The 17,239-nt window shown below is 42.9% G+C and overlaps 1 protein-coding gene across 1 annotated transcript in view; it reads right to left on the bottom strand.

Annotated features, from left to right (window-relative positions):
* Positions 1 to 6,077: 6,077 nt before the first annotated feature.
* Positions 6,078 to 17,239, bottom strand: part of LOC141540351 (EF-hand domain-containing protein D1-like) — a 40,674-nt gene continuing 29,512 nt past the window's right edge. The window contains exons 3-4 of the mRNA XM_074264270.1: positions 10,354 to 10,488; positions 6,078 to 7,231 (exon numbers count right to left, since the gene is read on the bottom strand). Of these exons, the coding sequence (XP_074120371.1) occupies positions 7,097 to 7,231; positions 10,354 to 10,488 (270 nt within the window). The 3' untranslated portion in view covers positions 6,078 to 7,096. The remainder of the gene's footprint in view (positions 7,232 to 10,353; positions 10,489 to 17,239) is intronic.

Raw genomic sequence — 17,239 nt, 5'->3', positions numbered from 1 at the left:
CCGAGTTCAAATCTGGTCTCAGACACTTAACACTTCCTAGCTATGTGACCCTGGGCAAGTCACTTAACCCCAGCCTCAAAAAAAAAAAGAAAAAGAAAAAGAAAAAAGAAAAAAACAAATAAAAATCATCTTAGGTCTCTTTATATCCAGGTTGTTTCCTTTCTGTCTTTGTATTATCCCTCCTTAGTAGAGTGCCTAGAACATAGTAGGTACTTATTAATATTTTTCCAATTGAATGAATTTATTTAAATTGAGTATGTATACTATACTACCTTTGTAAATTACCTCTTTCTAAAAGCTAGTTAAGGTATGGTGACTAATCAGTGATATCAATGGAGAAACACTGGAGGAAACACACTGTGGGGGTTCATGAATTATAGCTCATTGGAAAACCACTCCAGCTCCTCAGGGCTCCTTGTATCATCCTGAGGGGAATGGTAACAGCTGCATTCTGGAGACCCATCTGCCCATGAAGGATGGGAGAATGGCTCCGGAACATGTGCTGCTGCAGTGGGATCATATGTTTAATGCCAGACAGGACCTCAGAGGCCATTTAACTCAACTATCTCATTTTATAATTGAGTAAATGGAGGCTCAGTGACAGTCATTTGCCCAAGGTCACACAGGTAGCAGAAGCAGGATTTGAGAACCAGATCTTCTGCTCTTTCAAACACTATACTTACCAAATGATCTGCTTTAGTTTTTTTTTTTTTTCCCTCTGAAACAAAATAGTATTTTAATTTTTAAAAAAATCAGACACAGGCTAACATATGATTGTAACTTTAGTCCATGAAGAGCTTGATGCTAGGAACTGCTTTAGACACAATGGATTTTGTCTTTGCTAGGGCACAGGAAGGGTTAAAAAGAAAGATTCCTCGACTGATGGGCATGGTGGGGATGGGGAAGGGATTGCTGGTCAATAGGTCTTTATCACAATCCTCTCCTTCCTTATCTACTTTTTGCTCATTATCGTAGGTCTGGCACAGGGATTTGTGCTTCTCTATTTGGGGCCCAGACTCTTTGGCAGTCTGATAAAACAGATGTATTCTTTCTCGGATTCATGTTGTTAAATGCATAGAATAAAAGATAGAGGAATACAAAGAAAATCATTACATTGAAATGTAATGGCCAAAATATTTAAAGCATCAGACAACCCACCAAGTGCAGGAATCCCAGGTTAAGAAACTGGTTTAGTAACAGAAAGCTGCTCACCCCAGAGAACTCATCTATAGCTATAGTCTGGAGGAGGCATGCTGTAGGCAAATGACAGCATCACTTTTGCCTACTCTTGCCACTGGACTAAAGGGAGCTTTTTTAAAACAAACTCCTGACATTAAGAGGAGGAATAGAAATTCTAAATTTAAGTCTCACTTATGCTAAAGTGGAAAGGGCTAGATTTGGAGTCAGAAAATGCAGGCTACGTGTGGGGTATAAGTCAATTAATCAATCTTTCAAATAACATTTATTCAGTGGTTATCATGTGCCAGACATTGTCCGGAGCTGAACAAAACTAAAAAAAGAAAGAATGAAGTAGCCCTTGCCCCTAATATTATGTGTAATTGAGTAAATTCTCCCCTCTCTCTGTTTTTCCCTTACTTCATTTCTAAGTTTAAGCAGTTGCCCTCGAAGGTGCCATCAAAGGTTAACCAAATCCGGGTCAATATCCACGATTCCTTTACTTTTTTATTTCTTAGAGGTAAACAGGGTTCAAAGATTTGCCTGGGATGACACACCTAGTAAGTGTCAGTTCAGATTGAACTCAGGTCCTCTTGACTCCAGGACCAATTACTACTGTGGCCATCTAGTTTCCATCCATGATTCCAAAGTCTCAATACATAGGGAAAGGATTCAGTTTGCTTCATGCATCTCAAAGGGACAGATTTCATCTCAGTAAAAAGAAATTTTTGATTGTTAGCATTGTCCAAATTGGGAACAGGCCATTTTGTTAGATGGTGAGTTCCTAGTCACTGGAAGTTTTTAAGAGTCATTTGTTTGAAATACTGTGCACGTGAAGGATTCACTCATTGTTTGAGTTGGCCCACAACCCTTCGGAGCCTAAATCTGGGCTTTTGTGTGATTTCCTCCTCTGTGTCACAGAGGAATGTGCTGATATGCTTGATATTTTCTACCCGGGGGCCACGGACTCGACTTTCACATTCTGATAACTCCACTTCGGTGTATTGTATAATTCAGCATAATTTAGGTTAAAACAGGATAATTCAGGATAATTCCTTCATAGCCCTCTGTATTTTATTTTATGCTTTTAAAAACCTTGCCCTGAGCAGTTCTTCCTGTGACTCCTACAGAATCCAAGTTAGGAACCTTAAGAGACCACCAGGTGGTGCCACAGTGCACAGAGAGCACACAACCTGGAACTGAAGAAATTGAGCTCAAATGTGACCTCAAGACACTGGCTGTGTGGCCCTCAGCACATCATGTCACTTAGCCTTTGGTTGCCTTAGTTTCCTCATTTGTAAATTGTACCTACTCCCCAGGATTGTTGTGAGGATCAAGTGAGCTAATATTTCAGATTCTTTAAGGAAGGAAAATACTTTGCCAATCTTAAAGCACTCTAGACATGCGAGTTATTTATAAACCCTTGCTAAAAACCCATGATCTGTGGCTGAGATCCACCCTCCCGTGCATGGCTCCAGACCCTGCAGGTCTCCAAATCTAGAGGATTAGAGATTTCAGGCTCCCTCTAGCCCAGATCCCTCATTTGGGAAAGGAGAAAAGAGGCCCAGGGAGGCTGTGGAATTGGTCTAAGGAGATAAGAGCAGAACTGGTATTTACACCCACATGGATTCTCTCACCCCAAATACAGGGTTTTAATCAATGGATATACAGTAGCTTTTTTTCGCCTCATCCCCTTTGAGATTTTCAATGACAGTAATAAAACATGAGCCCCCTTTAGATGAAAAAAGATGGTTCAGAGGAGTTCCAGTGTTTTCCAAGCTAAAAATAGAAGGTTATTTTTATCTGTTAAAAGTCCTATTTTTGGTCTCCTAGAATCCAGGATGGGAAGGGATACAGAAAAGTCTACCAGCTATTTGCAGCCAATAAATCAAAACTGGGAACTTGGACACATAGAGATTACCTTCTTGACATGAGATTTCATAACAATTTGCAATGAAAAGTTGCCTTTCAAAATTAAAAAAAAAAAAAAAAAAAAAGCTGTCTGGTCCACCGAGAAGCCTTGGCTGTATAAAAATGGTAAAAGCAGATTTTTAATACATCATTTAAAATGCTAAAATAGCGAGTGTATCAAGTAGTGCTGAGGGGAGGGGGTCACCCAGCAAAGGGCTGTGGGATATGCCTGGTGTTCCTCCCCTCATGGGGTGGACACTTGAACCTTTGTGACTAATGGAAAGTCATTTCTTAGGTCTCCCTTCTCCCCGGGAAAGTTCCTCCTTCCCTTTCATTTCATCCACCTCCAGGTAGATTGCTTTTAAAGTGAGTTATTTTCCACTGGGGTGACTGTGACCTGGCATCTTTGAGCCTCTCTTTAAGATCTTGTCTTTCATAGAGTTATAGCTCTAGGACTGAAAGGGATCTTAGGGGCTATGTAGTTCAATTGCCATCATTTTACAGAGGAGGAAACTGAGGCCCCAAAAGATGCCCAAAGTCAGAATTTGAACTTGGGGTCTCTTTTTCCACTGTATTGATTGAAACAAGCACTTACTAAGTGCTAATTCATGTTACCTTGGTACACACTGGAGATATAAATACTTGAAATAATCCATACTCCTAAGGAGAAAAGGACAAATGGGTGGTAGGTAGATAGGTAGATAGGTAGATAGGAAGGAAGGAAGGAAGGAAGGAAGGAAGGAAGGAAGGAAGGAAGGAAGGAAGGAAGGAAGGAAGGAAGGAAGGAAGGAAGGAAGGAAGGAAGGAAGGAAGGAAGGAAGGAAGGAAGGAGAATCCTGTGAAATAAATACTATTATTTTAAAGAGGAAGACAAATGACTTGTCCAGAGTCACACAGTTAGCACGTGTCTGAGACCAGGTTTTGACTTCAAGTCTCCTTGACTTCTGGCCTAGAACTATGCCCATGGTACCTCTAGCTGCCTCTATGGGCCTATTACTAGCACTGGCAATACAAGGACTAAAATTTGACAGTATCTGCCCTCAAGAAGCTTAGCTTCTATGTTAGAGATACATAAGAGTCTTTCCCCCATATTGTTTCTGATAAGGGAAAGAGCAGCCTCCTTCTTGGTGACTTCTCACCCCCTTCCCAGCCCTCACCCAAGCTCTGGCTCACCAGGCACGCCCAGCCTGAGCCTCCCCTGGGAGGTTTCCATTTTTTACCTTTCAGATATTATTAGTTTTTCAGGGATTTTGCAATTTCAAACCTGTTGCTTACAGATGAGAAGTAACCACACCCACATCACAGCAAAGAATATGAAGAGGCTTTCTGATACATTTTGATTTTGAAAATTGCTTTATTGATGTTTTGTGTTTTGTCCATTAGACTTTTCCAGACACTCCTCCAAGTCTCTATTTAGTGAGTCTTTCCTCACAGAAAAGCCCAACAGTAACACCTTAGACAATGTATATAATATTCTGAACACACAGGCTCCCACTTCTCCAAGTCACGAAGCAAGCATTTATTAAACACTCATGTGTCAGGCACAGTGCTAAGAGCTGGAGATACCAAAACATTGGCCCTGCCCTCAAAGAGCTTACAGTCTAACGGGGAGGCAGCATGCCAAGAACTGTGACAAATAAGGCTATACAAGCTAGACTGGAGATCATAGCCAATGGGAGGCATTAGAAATAAGAGGGATGGGCAAGCCAGGAACAGAAGGTGGACGTATTTTCCCATTTCCTCTTTGGTGACCCAGACTGCTCATTTTGTCTTGTACACAGGGCAAAAACCTGGTCCCAATGCTGTAGAGAGCAGAAGAGCTTTGACCACTCTGTGGGAGCCCTAAGTTCCGGGTTCACCTAGTTGGGACTGATTTAAACAGCAATGGGAAGCCACTGAATGACCCGAGGTCATAGTACAGTGAAGACAACACAGGCTCTGGGTTCAAATCCCACTTTGGACACATGTGACTCTGACTTCCTTGACCTGTTTTCTCAGCTATGAAATGGAAGTGATTTGACCAGATGGTTATTATTACCCCTCCAGAACTAGGAGACAATGCTAGACCAAGAGGGTTCAAGTCTGTGTCCAAGCCTCCTTTCCCCCTCAGTCAAATGCAAACTCCTTATCTTAAAATTCCAATACCTGGCTAAAGTAGGTGCTTAATAAATGCTTAACGAAAGAATATTGGAACCAGCTCTGGGAATTCACCACACAGATGCCGGGGGTGAAAATGGATAGAACATTGGTTTCTGAGGGAGTTCAAACCCAGCCTAAGACACTTCCTAGTCATTTCACCTTGGTTAACCTCAGTTTTATCAATTGCAAAATGGGGATAGTAACCATACCTACCTCCCATGGTTGTGAGGATAAATAAGATAATATTTGTCAAACACCTTATAAACCTTAAAGTGCTATGTCAATGCTAGTTGCTATTTATTATTGTTATTATTATTACTATCATAACCATCACAGCTCTTACCATCTGCATGACTCAAGGCCTCGGTTCCCTCATCTGTAAAAAAAAATGGGGGAGTTGTCCTTTCTGGCTCTAAGTCTCTTAGCCTATTCTGACCTCCCATATTTCAGAGAGGTAATGGTGCCCACTCACTCACATTACCAGGACTGAGTGTGCCTGGGCAGTATACCAAGCAGCTGGTATCAAAGTGAGTAAACCCACCAATCCTCTGATCTATTCTTCTGATCTTCCACTTTCCCAGCCATTCAACAAGTAAAGCAAGCCAGTGAGATAAGATATTTTATTTGCATAGTTCATTTGGCAAGAAAAGCTAAGAAGGCTGAAAAACACCAGAGATATAAAAAAAAAAAACCAACCCATATCTTAATAAATATCAAGTTGACAAGACTGAATTTTTAGAAACATTATATTTTGTATTGATAAAAAGAGTTTCAAGTACTTTCATACTTCAATCTATTAAAATTTATTTTCTTTTAATTACTCGTCCATGCCCAGTTTTGACAGCATGGTGTTTGTTTTTTTTTTTTTTTTAATAAAAAGGTCAAAAGGGAAAAATTGAGGGTGAAAAGGGTTATTCCCCATGGATGCATAGAAAGGAAAAGAAACAATTATGAAGTGTCTCTACTCACAGAAGGTTAAGGGCATGGAGGTCTTGGAATAGCCCCCAGTCATGAAGTGAGGGCCCATACCCCCCCATACATTAAAAGTCTCAGAACTGTGATCAGATGGTCTGATTAGCTTGAGGTGCCCTGCATAAATTCTCCCATCCAAATTAGCAATCTAATAAAATATTATACCACATGGAGGTTAAAGAGTGTTGGGAAAAAGAATTCCAGGGGCATGGAACTTCTTTCTGAATGGCAGAATTTAAGAGTGGCTTTTATATCTGCTACACCCCAACACTCTGGGATTTTGGGGGAGCACTCCAAACCTCTTGAAAACCTCCCCCCTGCCTTGGCAATGGGTGAGGGGAAGGATGTTTAAACAGCCTTGTTTCTGGAGTTGATAGAAGGAGGGAAAACAAACAAAGCTAAGAGTGTATTCTTCTGCTGAGCACACTGAGAAGGCAAGCAGCCTGAACACGGGAAGGGAACACAGGACAATAGAAGAGTTGTACCTTTCTTTGGTCAAATGACCACACATCAATTCCTTTTTGAAAGGCTTGGTGAAAAGGGAACAGAGGGAAAGTAAAAGGCACCCAGAAAATGGCAAAAGCCCGGAAACTTTCGCTGGGCGGAGGAACAGCTGCTAGGTAAGAAAGGGGCAATTTCCTCTCTTTTCTTGAAATTAATTTCCTCTCATCCCTGACTTTGACCTTTCCTATTCTGTCTCCTCTCCGGCCCAAAGGCCAGGAAACTCAAGAAAGGTCATCCTAGCCAGGAAGGACAAAGATGCTGAACATTCAAAGAGATGGGTCCTCCTTGGGGGACAAGGTGCTGGGCGTTCCTTCCAGGCCAACTTGTAAGGCACAGCCGGTGGCCACCAAGGCAAGTCTCTGACCACACGCAGGCATGCCTCGCCTGGCAGTGGTTACTGGGAGAAGGCTGCTTGGCGCTCTCTGAAAAGGGCCTTCCGATATCTCCTCTCTTCCTCCTCCTGTTTTCGGGCCATCTGCTCCGCTTTAATCTCAGCTTCAAATTTGCTGGTCACAGACAGGGCATGGACCTGAAAAGACAAGATAAGCAAAGCCAGTGAAAAGGCAGAAGCCACTCAGCTTAGCTCAGCCTTCTTGCTGCCACGACCGAGGACCCCTACCGATGAAGGCAAGGGACCTTGGGTACAATGGGCTTGCCTGGAATTCTCTATCACTAGTTCTTTGTTCTCTGGGCCAGCAGGAGTTGGAGAGGCCTCCTTTCAGCCCCACTAAGTCACTGAGAGACTTGCTGATTGATAAGATCCTGGAACACAAAATGGAACAAGCCCTGTCCTCTAGGAGCTTACATTCACTGGAGAAACTATGAGTGGGACTCCTTCAGAGAATCATGGGATCAAATTAAAAGCTAGAAGGGATCTTAGAGACGATTCAGTACAACACCCCCTTCCCCATACAGCTCCCCTCCTTCACATTTTACAGATGAAGAAACTGAGGCACATATAGGTCACATAGATAGAGTCTGAGGCAGGATTTGAACCAGTCTTCTTGATTTTAAATGACTTAATTAGCTGTCGCAAAGCAGCATGGGCTTCATTGGGAGACAGTGGGCAATCCCTCCCAAAGGTCTTACAGGATTAAACAAGGAATTCTGTGATCTGAAGCTAATTCCATTGTGGGGGAATGGGGAGATGGAAGAGGCCAGTCCACTCTGAAGGTAGAATTGACAGATTAGGGATAGGGTAGGGCTGCCCCATCCCCACTCCTGCAGGAAGATAGAGTACTGAGGAATGCTTGCCCTGGTCTTCTTATTCTAGCCTGGGGGTCGGGGGGAAGAGGGAGCCAATTCAAAAATCTGCCCAAGTCACTTGAGAATAATTCCAAAGTCCAATCCACCTCTCTCTAAACACCTCCCACAAGTAGTCATCCAACCTGCAAGATCTTTGGGATGGATTGCCCACTTTCTCTCAATATTTACTAGCATGGCCCTATCTTTTGCTAACTTATCCCTTCCCTAAGTATCTAGCACAGTATGCTGCAAATAGTTGGGATTTAATAAGTGTTTATTAAATAAATGGCCAAGTTTTAGAAGTGAGGGAACTGGGGCTCAGAGGGGGAAGAAATTTACCCAAAGTTACAGTTAAATGGTTGGTTGCCCTCGTGATCCAATCCTGAGTCTCCCCTAGTCCCCAAAACCAAAGCCTCCTCCTCAGAGAATAAGGAGAGGAGGCAGCAGGTTCCTGCCTTCTATACTTCAACCTTCAAGGGATTTAAATATATAAAATCTATAAATATAAAAATATATTTAGAAAAGTCAGGGTCCAAGGAACTAAGGGTCAGAAATAAATTGCTAGAGAAAGGAAAAATCACAATTGTCTTTCACACAGTGTAATTTCAGGTTAGCCAAGGGTTTTCCTACAGCCAAACTGCCAAGATCAGTGATTATGATTATGATTAATCACATTTTATAGATTGGGAAACTGAGTCTCAGAAAGGTTGCTTGTTCATCGTCACAGAGCCAGGGCTGGAAACAGGACTCAGATCCAGATTCCTAGATTTTGAGCTGGAAGAGAACTTGGGGAAGGTAGAGTCAACTCACCTCCCTCATTTTCCATGCAAAAGCAGTTGGAGTGGAGCTCATCTGGTGCCAAGCTGGGCTCCCCTGGCCCTTTCTGGTGCTACATGCCTCAGCACAGAAGGACTGACAAAGCTCTCCCCTTTTTAGAATTTTGGGCCCTGGGAAGCCCATCTCAATCAGATTAGATAGGGATTGGGAACAGGGAAACATGGAATTATAGACTTAAAGCTAGAAGGGACCTTAGGGCCATCGAATCCAACTTCTCATTTTACATGTGAGGAAACTGAGGCTGAGAGATTGAGAACTGCCCAAGATAACACTAATAGCTATCTATCTGAGGCAAAATTTGAATTCAAGCCCAAACTCCAAGTCCACTGATCTAACCATGGCGCCATCTGGCTGTCTAGGTAGGAGAAAAACTTAAGGAATCCTAGATGGCTGAAAAGGAAGACTTTCCAGGAAAAAATGTAGCAGTCCAGCTCCTTTATTTTCCCTTACAAAGGAAGAGACTTACCCTCAGAAGTTTCCTTTTCTTTTTAATATTTTTATAAATATTATCTTATTTGAGAGTCACAACAGCTCGCCAGCATAAAATTTATTATCTCTATTGTACATTTGAGGAAACTGAGGCAAACCGAAGTCTGAGAAGGCAGAAAAGGCTTGTCAAATGCTATGATAAAATGTTTGTAAATTAGATCTACAGTAACCCTTTTTTGGACATTATACTGAAAAAGCCATGCTGACTCTGTCCATCACTGCTTCTGGGACAAAGATGTGGAGGTGGTAGATGGGATCCAATGGAGGAAGGCCATCCAGCAGCCCATTTGGGCAAAGCAAAGATTGCAGGTGGAGAATAATGTGCTAGAGGTCTGAAAAGGTAGAGAAATGTTGTCTGGGGCTCTGCCAACATTTTTACACATTGTATCTACAGTATCTTAACTAGAAAAATAATCTATTTTTTCTAGTAAATTGTATCTGTTCCTTAATCCCTTGCCATGATTGCTTCCTTTTCTACTTGTTGACAAACCCTTGAAGGATACATTTTAGAAAGTGGTTTGTAAAAAGAAAGGTTATTTGAAAACTGTTACATAGTCTGCCTGTTTGTTAATTAATTGTATAATTCGGATGGTTTCTTCAATTATTAGCTATCCATCATATTTTGTAGCCTCAGTATTTAACACATAATAATAATGTCTCTTGGCTGACTGACTTGATATTTTTCATATATCTTTATGTAAGTCCACACCGCCTCCCCAGTCAAATGTCAGCTCCCCCAAAGCAGGACTTCCTCCATTTTTTGTCTGGCTCTTTGGTGCTTTCTGCACCAAATTTCACAAACACTTTTCTTTTTCTTATTTTTTTTTATCCTATTAGAGATAGTTCTCTATGTAAGGAAGATTTTTTTTAATGAAGGTGATGAACAAATTAAAAATACCCATAAAAGTAAGATGAGGAAAAGAATTACAACTGGTTGGACTGCTTTCATTTCCTGGTTCGTGTAGTTTGGCAGCAGTTGGCTTCTTTTCCCTAGACCAGCAGAAGGGTTCAGGGATGGGAGGGCAAATCCCTTAGGGAAAAGGCTGTGAAAGAGAAGTCAACAATGGCCCCCCTTCTTACCTTGGCTTCGAAGAAGTTCTTGGCCCCTTTCACTCCTTCAATGGCCACATCAATCTCAGAGAGTTTTGCCAGATACATCAAGCCGCTGTCCTCCTCCAGTTCCCCTGAAGCCGCCTTGCGGAAAATCAGCAAAAACTGCGGGGCAACAAGAAAACAGGCCTGAAAAATCATCGTTTCACTCTCACCAGATCCCTTTTATATATATATATATATATATGCTGTCTTCTCCCTTTAGACTGTCTTTTGAGGGCAAGGGCTGCCTTTATTTTTTTAGTTAGGCAATCCGAGTCAAGTTAATTGCCCAGGGTCACAAAGCTAGTAAGTGTTAAGCATCTAAACCTGGATTTGAACTCCGATCCTCCTGACTCCAGTGCTAGAGCTCTATCCATGGTGCTATTTAGTTGGCCCCAAACCAATTTGGTCATCTTCCTTTTGCTATAATTTATATCCCCAGTACCTAATAAGTGCTTATAAATTCATTTCATTCTTTCCAGTCAATTCCCTTCTGTGCCCCTCAGTTTCTTCATCTGTAAAATGGGAGATTTAGGCTGTAAGGACCCATCTTACTCAAATTCTAGTTAATCATAGAACTGGTGCTTCCTGCAGGGCTTGGAATTTCATACACTTTTGACTGATTAGCCCAGAAAAATCTGAGAAAACTCCTTCTTCTGCACCTCTTTATAGACATGGAAAAGGAGGGCTGGGGAACCTTGTCAGGCATATTTGTGGGCAGTAGTTGATTAGTACGGCCATGTAAATCCACACACTCCACAATTCTGAGGACCTTCTGAAACTCACAGCAGTCAGATGGATAATCAAAGGCCCCCAGGACAAAGAAGAAGACACTTCTGGTGGCTCAGTTAAGGACAGACACTCATGAGAACCAACTTCCAGGATATAAAGGACCCCCACATGCCAGAGGGGCTCTGTCCTGCTTGACCCCAGAGGGCAACATGAGGAGCAATGGCAGGCAACCTGAATCCCCTCCTACAGTATGCTGGAGCTGATGTCTCCCAACCTTTCCTGAGGACTGTCTTCTTTTCCTATCCACTCCCCAACCCTAGTTGCCTAAGTCCACTCTTTGGTTCACTTCTCTAATGGTCAAGAATTGTTTCTGGCCTTTATCTGCCTCTGGGCCCCATGCACCCACTGTGGCTAGTTCGACTGCCTAATCCTTCTTCCATGTGATAATCCTTCTGTATCGGAAGGCCAGTGTCTCAGGCCAATTAAAAGCCACACAGTTTTTCCAACCAATCCCTATCACAGACTGGTTCCCCTTCTCTGGACAATCAGTCAGCATTAAGCGACTACCTTGTGTCAGGCACAGAGCTGGAAAACATTAAGGCAAAAGAAAATCCCCAACCTCATAGAATCCCCGGCCACCATCTAACAGGGAAGACAACCTGCAAATAAATTTTACAAGGGAAACTATATACAAGATGAATAGGAGATACTTAACAGAAGGAAGGTACTAGAATGTAGAGTTTTAACTCATCATCTCCACACACACAAATAAATAAATAAAACAAAACATGGACCTAAAGACCGTGATCATGCTGATCATACTCCTCTGCAGGCTCACCAGTTTATCTGAATTCTACATAAATTTCTATGCCTGAAAACAGAGCAGGGAAGAGACCAGCTGGTATCCTTTTTCCTTTGGAAGCCATGTTTCTATAAATGCAGTTTAAAATCCCATTGCCTTCTCAGTGCTCCATCACACAGGACTCAGCAGGTACTAGGGGAAGCAGCAGCTTGAGAAAAAGCCAGAATGCCAGGAAAAGCATGATGGACTTGATTGAGGCCTTCAAAGTAAAAAGGACGATGAAGTGAGAAAATGGCTGCCTGCGGCAATCAGTCAAGGAGCAAGTAGGACATGCTGCTAGGTGCAGGTACTGTGCTAAACACTGGGGTGCCACAAAGCCCTCCATATTGTGAAGGATGTCAGTGACAAAAAGAAGGATACCACTGAAAACAATCAGAAACTCACAAGAGACAAAATTCAGAAGCCAAGAGAAAGCATTTGAAGGAAAGTCAATGGAAGTAGAAAAAGATTTTATTACTGAAATGTACTCTAGACCACTGAGGCTGAAGAAGGAAATAGAGGAGTCTGGGAAACTGATTACAAACTTAGCTCAGAGCCATTTTATAGTAGTGATAGGGAAGGCAATACAGAGGAAATCAAAAGATGATCAAAAATGAAATTTTAGACACAAAGGATCTCCAGGAAGGAGGGAAGAGGGCACTTATCTGAAGAAACCAATATGGATGCACAGAGAACTCTCCAACTGAAAAAGAATTTCAAAAGAAATGAATAAAAGAGGGGTAAAATCATGTGGAACCAACAGGAGATGACTACAATCAGATGTGTCTAGAAAGCTAAAGCCAAAAATGAACTGGGGCTGGTAAGGAAAGTTAAGGACAGCAGAAAGGTTTACGGTGGTATTTTGTCTATTAAACCATAATGGAAGAAAAGGGAAATCAGAGAAAAAAGGACAGGACTTTTGCTTGGAGTAGATGGGGCAATGATAACTGACAAATAAAAATGAAAAAACTTTCCATTCTAATTTTGTTTTGTGTTTTGTGTCTGCCCAGGAGAATGAACAGAAGTGAGCTGCTCCTGGAGATAAGAGGAGACTACGAGAGCCCCACTTCTTGAGGGCGGACTGACCCAGAGGATGTGCCATTGGTGAACCACAGAGAACAAGAAAAGTATCTGAGGCCTAAATAAGGCCAAATGATGTCCGATTTTCTCCTCAAAGGAAGAAAACAGCCACCTACAGACCAACGAACTTGACTTTGATTCTTTGCCAAGTTCTAGAATGTATCCTTTAAGGGAAGGAAGTAGTAGTCATTGATGACAAAGGATCAAGGGGGTAGATACAATTTACTAGACAGAATAGCTATTTTTCTAGAGACAATTTGCAAAGATATTGGCAAAGCACTTGATGACATTTCTTGACCTTTTTTTAGACCTCTAGCATATTTAGTGCCTGATTGCAGCCTCTGCTCTGGCCAAAATGGGCTGCTGGATCTCCTCCCTGCATCCCTCCCTTTCTCCATCCCTTTGCCCAGAGTCAGCATGGCTTGGCCACTAACATGCCCAATTCCCCTCATTTCTTTTTCTGACAGGGTTACTAGACTAGATATCACAGAAATGCTGAAGGTCTAATTCACAAACATTTCATCAAAGCATCTGTTGGGGCTTCTTTATCTTCTCAGACTTGTATCATGTTTTCCCCTCCTATGTACCCCACTTCTAGTTATCCCAGCCTGGACAGGTTGGGCTTTACTTCCTATCCCCATGCCCCCATTTATTCCAAGCATATTTCAAATCCCCTGTGCCTAGACCTTTCCTCAGGCTCCCGCCATTAGTATTATCTCCTTCTTGAAATCACTCTGTACTTTTACTATAGAAATTTATACCTGCTTACTTAGAGTATATTATACCCCTCTTGCTCCTTGAGGGCAGATGATTCATTTTTTAATTCATTTGCGCCTAAAGCCTAGCTCACAGTGTCTTACACACAGTGGTTGCTTAATAAATGCATTAAGCAGGACTGAATGCTGTTCTTGAGGACAAGGTGAAAGCAGAAGTCATGCTATGGTTGTGGAAGAGGTCAAATGGCCAGCCATGGCCAATCTTTAGATCTTAATCTCAGAAGGAAGCCTAGAGTGGTGCTCTCAGGGATGGGTGCTTTGGTCCTATGTTTAATCTGTTCTTCTCCAGGGACTTGGAGGAAGGCATGGGCATTCTGCTTATGCTTATAGGTGTCCAACAACATGAAGTTGGAAGAAACAGAGTCCAGCAGTGGAAGAGGGAAGGGTCCCACTAGCTACCTAGTCACATCTCTTGGGAAGAGCAAATGAGGATCCCCTGGCCACCTCGGAGCTAAGCGGAGAGTCCTCCGGGACAACGCCGAACACAAGGACTGTTTGAGCAGACTGCTCGGGGGGCCAGGACAGGTCCGGTTACTGGCATGACTTTGCCTTCTTGAGTTTCCCGACTTCCTCTGCCATGAAAGCCAGTTGGCTTCAGCTCCCTGGAAGAGGCCATGAAAGGTCCCAGCAAATGCAGTTGGTGCGGTCACCTAGGACACCCTGAGCCTCCTTGTTTCTATGGAGACGAGGGAGGACCTCAATCAGAGATGCAAAGTGTCATTGTATTTCGGCCTTGGATCCTCTGCTGGATTTGAACAAAGTCAACTTTCTTTGGTCAACACCTGGCCCAGACCTCATATCTGAACAAAGGGATCTCAACTTACAACAGAAGCCTCCTTCAGAGACCAGATATTCATTTCTGACTAAGGTAACCCAGTCTACTTTGGGATAATACTAATGGTCAAGACACTTTTTTTTTTTTTTTTTTTTTTTTTTTTTTTTAATGACAGGGAAAAACCTGAATTCAAGTCCAGCTTCGAATGAAAGATTGTGTGATTCCAAAAAGCCAATTCATCTCTTAGGTCCCCTCCAAGACTAAAAATTACTGGGATGGTTGATGTGCCTTGGGGAGGGAATTTCCACACCAGAATTTCCCATGCAGTCAAGTTTGGGTAGTACCAAAAATAAACACAAAAAGCCCAACATGGAGCCTGGCTCTCTGCAGCTTTAGTACCAGAGAAGTTCTAGTTCTGGTTCTAGAGCAGAGTTCTTTACCTGTGGGGTCACGAACATGGTTTTTTTTTTTTTTTTTTTTTTTTGAGGTTGGGGTTAAGTGACTTGCCCAGGGTCACACAGCTAGGAAGTGTTAAGTGTCTGAGACCAGATTTGAACTCCGGTCCTCCAGAATTCCACGAACGTGTTTTAAAAAAAACAAATCAAATACATTGATCAGGTCTTCCCTAAGCACCCTGACTTGGCTTCTCTCGGAGAGCCTTCACTAGCCCCGCTGCCAGGGTCCGAACCTGCCTGGTCCTGCCTGGCCCTCTCTTCCGGGCATATTCCGGAGTGCCCACATTCTTCCTAACAAGGGAGCCAAGTTCCTATGACTGGACTGCCCTCCCCGCTCCTCCCACCATTAGTCTGAAACTGAGATCGAGTAAAAATAATCTGCAAGTGGTTGAGCTTCTGGGAAGTGCTTGGGGCAGGATTGGACATCCCTGGAGAAAAAACACAAGCCATGAAGTTATCAGGAAAGGGGCCAAGAAGCCAGGTCACCGAGTGGTTTGGGTCCCGCAGATAGGAAGGGTTTCAGGCAGAATCTGAACTCGGGTCATCCTGTCTCAGGCCCAGTGATCCAACCATTTTGTCCCGCTGCCCAAGCAGTCAGGGCTCCTTCCATTTTGAAGGCCTGTGTGATTGGACACAGAGTAAGCGAATGGGAGTAATGTACAACAGGATGGGGAAGGTGGTTGGGGCTGGATCATGAAAGGTCTAAATAATCAGTGAGAGCTGGGATTACTGGGTAATAGGGAGCCACTAATGGGTGTGTGTATGTGTATATACACACATACAAATATATGTATGCATTATTTACAAATTCATTTCAGAAGTCAAAAAAATCAAGTCTCTTTCTCTTTTTTTTTGCTGAGGCAATTGGGGTTAAGTGACTTGCCCAGGGTCTCACAGCTTGAGAACTAAATCAATCCACACACATTCAGGAAGCCCTCACCATGTGTCAGGCACTATGCCAAATGCTGGCGAGACAAAGTAAAAGCAAGAATTCTCTTTGACCTGGAATCAAGAAGACGCAGATTCAAATACAAACCCAGACACTTCTTAACTTTGTGATCCTGGGCAAGCCACTGAATTTCTCTTGCCTTAATTTCCTCATCTGGAAAAAGAGAGTTAGATTTAGTGAACATATTCTATGGCCCCTTTTCCAGTGTTCAATCTGTGATCCTGTGGACATAAATATGGGGAAGAGAAGGCTAAGTAGAATTTACATGTGCTGTTTTAATGTTTGAAAAATACCTTTCACATTATTTCATTTGATTTTCAGTGCCCTCTGTGAGGCAGGAGCTATTTTTATTCCCATTTTCCAGATGGTCTTCCTGACTCTGAGTTCAAAGTTCTATTCATCGTACCACCTGGCTGCCTTTGAAATTCAAGAAATAGAGTAGACACACAGTAATCTTAGAGAATGAGGTAGAAGAGAAATAAGAAGTGGAAAAAACCAGCATAAATTGAGGGTTTCTTCCCTCATGGAGGAAGGAGAGTGATCCTAATTATTCCCATTTTTGTCCTTCATGGGGAATGACAAGACTTTCTGAAAGGTTCCCACCCATCCTTCAAAGTTTAAATTAGGAACACAAGAAGAGGGAATTCCTAATTTAGGCTTTTAGAAGGAAAGGCAGGTCTTTTTTGGTAACTAAATCCAATTAGGGCCAATTCAAAGGAGGCCCACCCACCCCTTGGGCCTCCTGGGCCTCCACTGATCTCTTGGGCTGCAGCCACCAACCACTGTTCTTGTTATAAAGTCAGCTCCCAAATCCCTTTGGGGCCGTCCCAGTGGCAGACAAGGGACAGAAGAGGCAGCGGCCCAGTGACTATATGGCTACTCTGGGAATCTTGGCCATCTATGGGACCAGACAGAATTCTGCTCTCCCTAGAAGGGTGGCCCCATCCTCCAGGCCAATTAAAGGCACAGGCTCAGTCTAAAAATCTTTGTGTTTCCATAAAATCTCTTCAAAGCTGCTGTTTAATATGCATGGGTGTGTGTGTGTCTGTGTGTTTGGGGGAGGGGGTCTTCCCTCTTCAATATTCATCAGAACACCCATTTCCTGGCTCGCCAACCATCTCTCTCCTTGTTTATTCTCCTATTTATAGCCTCAAAGGTTGGTATGCAGGGGAAGAATTGGCCAAAGGCCCAGCTAGGACTGTCAAGAAGTGGAGGGAGGAAAGGGGACAGAAGCTGGGGAAAGGGCAGCAAGCTTCCCAAGTTTCT

The sequence above is a fragment of the Sminthopsis crassicaudata genome, chromosome 4 (genome assembly GCF_048593235.1).
Source record: "Sminthopsis crassicaudata isolate SCR6 chromosome 4, ASM4859323v1, whole genome shotgun sequence".
Classification (NCBI taxonomy): Eukaryota; Metazoa; Chordata; class Mammalia; order Dasyuromorphia; family Dasyuridae; genus Sminthopsis; species Sminthopsis crassicaudata.
The sequence above is the reverse complement of the archived record's forward strand: the minus strand, read 5'-3'. Positions and strand labels throughout refer to the sequence as shown.